The sequence below is a fragment of the Ruditapes philippinarum genome, unplaced genomic scaffold (genome assembly GCF_026571515.1).
Source record: "Ruditapes philippinarum isolate M1 unplaced genomic scaffold, ASM2657151v2 ctg720_1_1_1_1, whole genome shotgun sequence".
NCBI lineage: Eukaryota > Metazoa > Mollusca > Bivalvia > Venerida > Veneridae > Ruditapes > Ruditapes philippinarum.
In genome coordinates, this window is record NW_026851871.1 from 113,814 (window position 1) to 121,460 (window position 7,647).

Genomic DNA, 7,647 nt, shown 5'->3' on the forward strand with positions numbered 1-7,647 from the left:
TTTTAATATGACCTTGGCCATATCGATCTCGATAAATTATCAGTTTAATGGATATCTGTGGAAACATGTTGTTTATAATGTAATAAAAGCTTATTAACTATAACAATTAGCACATTATTAATTTTTGTTCAATATTACTTATACAATTATACGAACAACAAATAAGGAAACAGAAATCACTTTATTTCATATTTGCACTAAATACGACATAATAATTATATTTTTGTTAAAATATACATTACGTACATGTATATATTTTAACCTATGATGCATAGTTTTATACATACTTGAAACAAATTATGATTTTTCGTACATTATATTTTGACTACATTTTTAAAATTTTAACCAATATATAACACATAGAAGAAAATTCATTAAGGTACTTAAATAAAATATTATATCAAAATAAATTGAGAAATATACAGTATATATCAATTGAATTTTTTATAATTAATATGTATCATTTGTAATATTGACATCTTGAAAAAACATTTTATCAAGTATTTCTCGACCTCGCCTGTAATATCACCAACGGCAATTTGACACCTTCAATGTTTCCCTTCTTTGTGTAACTGGTCAGCAGTTTTCGATAATCCTTCTTTGTTTAACTGGTCAGCAGTTTCCTATATATTCTATATCGTCAGCTAATTCGTCAGCAGTTTAGTGCGACCCCTTCCATGATCGCACCGTTTGTCGGTGAGTTAGTAAATTCTGACCAAGCACCGGTAGACGCACGACAATGCGATACGATATTATTCCAAATGTCGCTTCGCATTGTCGAGTGTCGCTTCGCGTTGTCGAGTATCGCTTCGCGTTGTCGAGTGTCGCTTCGCATTGTCGAGTGTCGCTTCGCAATGTTGAGCGTCGCGGTGTAAAAATCATAAAAATAACGCGACATTTACTCGACATTTTAAAAATGTCGCTTCGCGATGTCGAGTGTCACTTCGCATTGTCGAGCGTCGTATCGCATTGTCGCGTTGTCGTTTCGCATTGTCGAGTGTCGTGGTATGCACTTCTACCAACCTCGACACTCGACAATGCGAAGTGACAATGCGACAACGCGAAGTGACATCGCGACAACGCGAAGTGACATCGCGACAACGCGAAGCGACGCTCGACAATGCGAAGCGACACTCGACAACGCGAAGCGACATTTCTTAAATGTCGCCCTTTTTTACCGCGACATTTCTAGGCGACAGTGCGACATATCGTTTGACACTGTCGAGCGTCGCTTCGCATTGTCGCATATCGCTTCGCGTTGTCGAGCGTCGCTTCGCATTGTCGCGATATCACTTCGCATTGTCGTGTGTCTACCCTTAGACGCGACGGACGACATTCTAAATGGCACGATAAGGACACCGTAATTTTGAGATATGATTAAAAATGTGTCTTCTGTTTTAATCCCATGATTATAGGGTTCGTTCAGAAATCTGCTGAATAAAACCACAAAAAGCGCGCTGAATTTAACCTCAATAACCACAAAATTAAAACACCACACAAGTCACCACACACAAACATATCGATCAGTGAGTAGTTCTATCTTTTTTTTAAATTTTCTTGCCTAACTTGTCAAGGTTGAATCGATGTTAATAAACCTCGTATACCGTGCAAGCTTGATTAAATCATATAAGCTTACCAAAGTAATGATTGATTATTAAATTATGTATTTCAATGATCCACCGATATGAGAATCAAAAGAAAATTAGTTCGACAAGTTTGAGAGGTAGGATTGAACGAGGTTTCACGGACGTATAAAAAGTACTTTTATGTGTCCCTGTCGGAGACGGCGCGACAAGCGGTATATTGGGGTGCTTTCTTTTATGGCTCGAGCCACAAGCGGTATGTTGGAGTGCTATCTCTTTAATGGCTCAGTCACAATCTAATAAGTACAGGCATGTGTTCGACTTTTAATGCTTTTTATGCACTTAAAACTTCACTTAGTGATTGCTTCTTGTATATGATCAAAATGGGATAATATTAAAATTATATTATCAAATTATTTTAAAAAAACTTATTAAGGCTACTTCACCATGTCACATGTTCTAAGTCGAATCTTATATACTTTTTTTTAAGAATCTGTTTATGTATAAGGTGATATTGATAATAACGCATGTATGAGACAAAAAAGACCTAACAGATGATGGAATTACTTTGTAACCTTACACAAAATCTTTATTAGATGAAAAAAACCCGCTCGGGTGCATCCTACAAAATGGAAGTAATTGCATGCTTATTATAAAACACAATTATCATTTGTATGCTGTCAAACCTGTGTTTAAGGACTTCACTCTTAAAAAGACCACTCTTTGACAAACCTTCATTGCTTTAAATACAACAGAGTAAACTTCGAAGAGAGACCATTTGTTTATAAAGGCCAGCTTTTGGATGGCCTTTCACAGGTTTGACAGTAATTAGATTTCTATTTGGAGCTAAGCATATTGCAACCGCGATTTCACTTAGATATTGTAATAGCCACATGTATTATTAATGCCTAAAGTAGCAGAACGATGCCTAATAAATGATGCAGAGGGTGAAAAGTCACGCGTTTAGCACGAGCCGAGCAGACGACAGGTAATGTATAAACCATTTTCAAGTTTTCAAATAGAAAGCCACAAAGAATCGATTTCAAATCACAAAACATATTTCTTTGTGTTAATGCTTGACAAGCCTTTGCAACCAGTATAAAGCCGAGCCGGTTTAAACATCCGGACAGTATGGTGATATCCAAGCCTGACCAGACACTATACTATTGGCCAGTCAATTCTAAAATCTATAAGTTTATTAGTTAAGATTATACGAATTTATTTTAGTTCGATTGTGTTGGAAACTATCAGCTTATAGAAACACTCACGAATCCGCTCCTGGAACCAACCAGTACTAAGCAATTAATGAAAAGTTTCTTGCTCAAGGAAACAACGACTTGCCCTGACAGGGTTTGAAACCATGCGGTCAGCAATCCTTAGATTACTAGTCCGACGCGTTAACCACTCGGCCACGCCGCCACTTTCTGTTTATTAATGGGCTGTTCCAAAATTGAAAAGTCGAATAGAAAGTTATCAAATCTTACCTCGATACTGAATATCCTTGTCATTAGGTCTTTGATGACCGGGTCAGGACTAAAGTTTGTTGACATCATTCCGGTTATTTGCGTCACTGCTACATTTGTTTCTTTCAGCAATTTGACGTCATTTTTCTCTCTCTCCAAACGCTGCCAATATATCGCAGAACTGAAATAAAACACACACAATCGTCAATGTCGAATTCTGATAACTCGAATATCTATTTTATTTAACGCACATATCGGACTTTAAGAACTCAGATATGTATTTGATTTTACATACACGTTGACTTTTGGCAAGTTTGATAAAAAGCATATTATGTAAGTTATATTTTTGGCTCTATTAGAGTTCATGTGTCGCCTATGTCCAAAACGCAAAGATGTTTCTTTTTCCGTGCTTAATTTTTTCATTTACATCAGAAAAGCTTTTATTTCAGTTGTGAAAAGTGACAAATTATAATATCGAAGCATGGGCATATGTAATTTATGTACAAAACGGTAACTTACGAAAATAATTGAAATTGTTATTGTAATTACTGTACAAAACGGCTTTTTAACTGCCTATGGGTATTATAGGGTAAACTTTATAGTGTCTTCTGAATAGAGAGAGGTTCACGACCCCATGAGTCAGAGTCTTGATTTATATAATTATACAATTAAATGTGTTGTTAGTAAAAATGAGAAAATTGTAAATAAAATAAAACAGGATCAAGAAACATGTTTTATTCGACATCGGTGCTATTGTCAAAGGCTTATTTGATCAAACCTAAGAAATATTTTTTTTTCTGTATAAGGACAAACATGTATTTCATAATGTTGTAATAATGAATTTAGTACAAATGAGGTGCTGATCACCTGAAGAAAGTAGATCACTACATAAGAAACAATTTGTCATGATAAAAATGGAAACAAAAAACTGTAACAGGCGGCCGCCAAAAACGTAAAAGCACTTTTTGAGAAAGAACAATAATATCATTTTTAGGCTTTATGGACCTTTAAAGTTCTGAACAATTATGATAATTTCCTTAACATGGTGCAGTATCGATACTACTTATAGTACTAAACCTTAACAGAAAATTTCGGGTCACAAGTTGACCACTCATCGCATCTTATTGCCATGACCCAAGTTTAAACAATTAATGTAATTATTTGTTTACTTGTATGTGTATTAGAAAGAAAAACAAGAAAAAACAGACTTACTGAAAAACGCTCCGAAGCTCTGGAACATAATTTTTATAATTTGCAAACGCAAATCCTTTTCCGTTGAAAACATATTGCTGAAAAAATGTTTCCTTCCGGTCGACAAGATCAGCATCGTTAAATGCCGTTTGCACAATGCTCGCAGAACGTAAAACTACCACTTTCTTCCCTAAAAGTTTAAACTGGAACGAGCGTCCATACCGCTGTCCGATCGCAGTTAAAGTTTTGTGAATAACATTAAAGTTTCCAATCTGAGAAAGAATTCCGAAGAAAGGGTACCCGACTGGCCCCTCGGAACGCCGCTGCTTCCGGTGTTGGAGGTACCTGTATAACGTCAGTGCTCCGTAAAACCCAGCAAGAACCGACACTGTCGCTACTAACGTCTCTTGTACGTACATGTTTTAAACCAGTGATTTCTATATGTGTCTATTAATATTTCAATATATCTCCAAAATCACTTTATATAAATATGTTTTTGTACGTATAAGTAAGCAGTTAAGCAGAAGTAATGTGATTTAACGTAAATGGTCACCGTCTATGAATTACTTGTTTATTGGAGTCAGTTCGATATTACAATAATTTCTCTGCTGTTTATATATATACATATGTAAACAGCCCTACGTCACACGGTAGTGTGCATGTGTTAATACGCAAGGGGGATGGTTTAATTTTATTTTGATCTACCCTGTTTAATGTACAAAGAAAATTGCAATTCAGTCGCTGTATTTGGGCTATTTATTTCGGCATTATTTGTGAATTGGGAATTAATTGAACAATTCAAACACCTATAATACGCACTTTTCACCCGATAAGGTTTGATAGAAAACAACGCAATTAAAGGTGAACGATTGAAAATCGCGGTTCACGCTTGCTTTATAATTCATAAACCTATTTTAATATGGAGACTGAAGTCTACTGTCCCCGGGGGTAGAGCAACTCGTGATAGATTATTTTGATGTCATATATAAATTGTTCATCCTTAATAAGATCTCATAAAGATTAATATTCTCTAACGTAAAATATAGAAGCGAGGATGAAATGTGTGACGGCTGCGCACGCGACCGGACGCACAAACACGTCTGCTCTTTCAAAGGCAACGCAGATTACAACAGCGCGCCGATCACTAAACATATTACCTGTAACTGTTCAAGTAACATATAGAAAACGGAACATTTTCTTATTAAGAATCAGTACAACTTTTTTACCAAAAGCCATTAAAAACGAATATACCAAATAAATTAAAATATAATTGTTGTCAATCTAATTTCATGTCATGGATTTTCATTGATTGTATTCGTAAAGATACTAGTTTTAGATGTTACAGTGTAGTATTGCACTAAAAACAGATTTAGAATATTAAAATTTTGTGAGATGTCATACGAATACTGTATAGTATACAAATTACAGTTGAAGTGAGAGAGAAAAGAGAAACAAAAAACCACCTCATACATTGCCAAATACAGTGCAAATATTTGAAGTCGAGATTTCTTATCAGCGCATAAAAAATGAGTGTTTCAGACAGACAAAAAAAATCATTTTACAAAAAATTTAACTATGTACATATAATGTAAATCCTGTTTAATCTTTTTTGAAGTGCCCTGTCGATAATTACGATTTGCACAGGAGCAAAGTGCTTTGTCTTATCTAAAAAAGCACGTAATTTACCGGAAATATACGATAACTTTACGATAACTTAACGGAACTGGTGAAGTTTTTTTTGTATTCATTTTTTTTTATAATCCGGATCTGATGATAAGAAAAATAATGACTGACAAACAGTGGTTTCCATGTACTGTCGTGTTTTTCAACATTCCAAAAGTAAATTTAAGAAACCCGGATTTGCCCGTTTCTACGAAACGTAGCCCTGTGGGTTCGAGTCTTGGACACGTCATCTGTATTTCTTTTCTAAGATATCAATATCAAACAAAGTTCGTACTTTATTGCTGATTTCCAGGGCTATCAATTTCTTACGAATAAGAAAACGAACAAATATTTAACAAAATATACAAAGAAATATATATACATGTTAACGTAACTGTCCGAAAATATCCTTACAGACTGAAACGATGCCAAATCAAAAACAAACTTGTCAATAAATGAGAATACTAATAAGATTTTGTCCTCTTTGATGAATTTGAAAATACTTTTTTTCTATGTTCACCAAAGTTGTTCAAAATACTATCTTTTTAAAAGGGTCTTTGTAACGTCCTATTTTATTTTCTAGGACACCTTAAATAGAGATAACTTTCTACTTAATCTTAAAATACTAAACAAATGCCGTCAACGTAATTTACAAAACATAAGTTTCCGCTCTCAAGGATCTCTTATCAAAATATAGGGATCACTAGATGTCAAACTTTTACAGTTATTTACAGTACTGTTGAAGTTTTAAGCTGGATAAAACAAATAATGGCATCGATGTTCTTTAAAATTATCGCTAGGCACAATAACCTTGTATCTCTAACAACTTAGACATGTTAAAAGATGAAGTATAAAAAGACAAGAATATTTACAATTTACATGATAACTACTTGTATAATATTATGTACTTCATGCCACGTTTAGGCAGGGAATTAAGGTTAATTTGGAGTCGAAGGTCGCTGAATATATAGTTTCCGACAAAAGAGAAACTCGCCATAAGGCCAAATATATGAAACTGTGTGACACAAACCGAACACAGATACCGCGACTGTGATACCCTCAGTTCTTCTTTGAGTTTCATTAGTATATGTACTATATGTACATGTACGTTTATGTATATGTATGTTTTGGGGGAATTTGTTTGTTTGTTTGTTAGAATTTTTGTTGTTTTTCTTTTTTCTCGTTTTTTTCTTCTTAAAATAGCATTTGTATTGTAAAATTCAAATACCAATGCTTTACAAATATGCTCTAGGGATTGTTTTATTAAAAACATTTTCAAAATTGAAATAAACAAAAACAAAACGTTTAATGGATGAGATAGTTGACCTGGTCGAAATAATATACATGTATAAAGATGTTTTGTAATATAATGTGTAAAATGTGTGATCAGTTGGTTAGGAGACGGTGCACATCAGTCTGAGACACAGAATGTCTTTGCTTATATGTATACAAGCGCTACAAAATTATAAAAAAAATATTAAATTTGAGCCGTGTCATGACAAAACCAACATAGTGGGTTTGCGACCAGCATGGATCCAGAGCAGCCTGCGCATCCGCGCAGTCTGATCAGGATCAATGCTGTTCGCTATCAGTTTCTCTACTTGTTATAGGGTTTGTAAGCGAACAGCATGGATCCTGATCAGACTGCGCGGATGCGCCGGCTGGTCTGAATCCATGCTGGTCGCAAACCCACTATGTTGGTTTTGTCGTGACACGGCTCATTTGTTGAGTGCGTCTTTAATTTTTTG

General features: G+C 34.8%; 1 protein-coding gene across 1 annotated transcript in view; it reads right to left on the bottom strand.

Annotated features, from left to right (window-relative positions):
• Positions 1-4,850, bottom strand: part of LOC132741779 (cytochrome P450 2U1-like) — a 36,532-nt gene extending 31,682 nt beyond the window's left edge. Inside the window, exons 1-2 of the mRNA XM_060730058.1 lie at positions 4,259-4,850; positions 3,068-3,227 (exon numbers count right to left, since the gene is read on the bottom strand). Coding sequence (XP_060586041.1) covers positions 3,068-3,227; positions 4,259-4,656 — 558 coding nt within the window. The 5' untranslated portion in view covers positions 4,657-4,850. The remainder of the gene's footprint in view (positions 1-3,067; positions 3,228-4,258) is intronic.
• Positions 4,851-7,647: the final 2,797 nt, after the last annotated feature.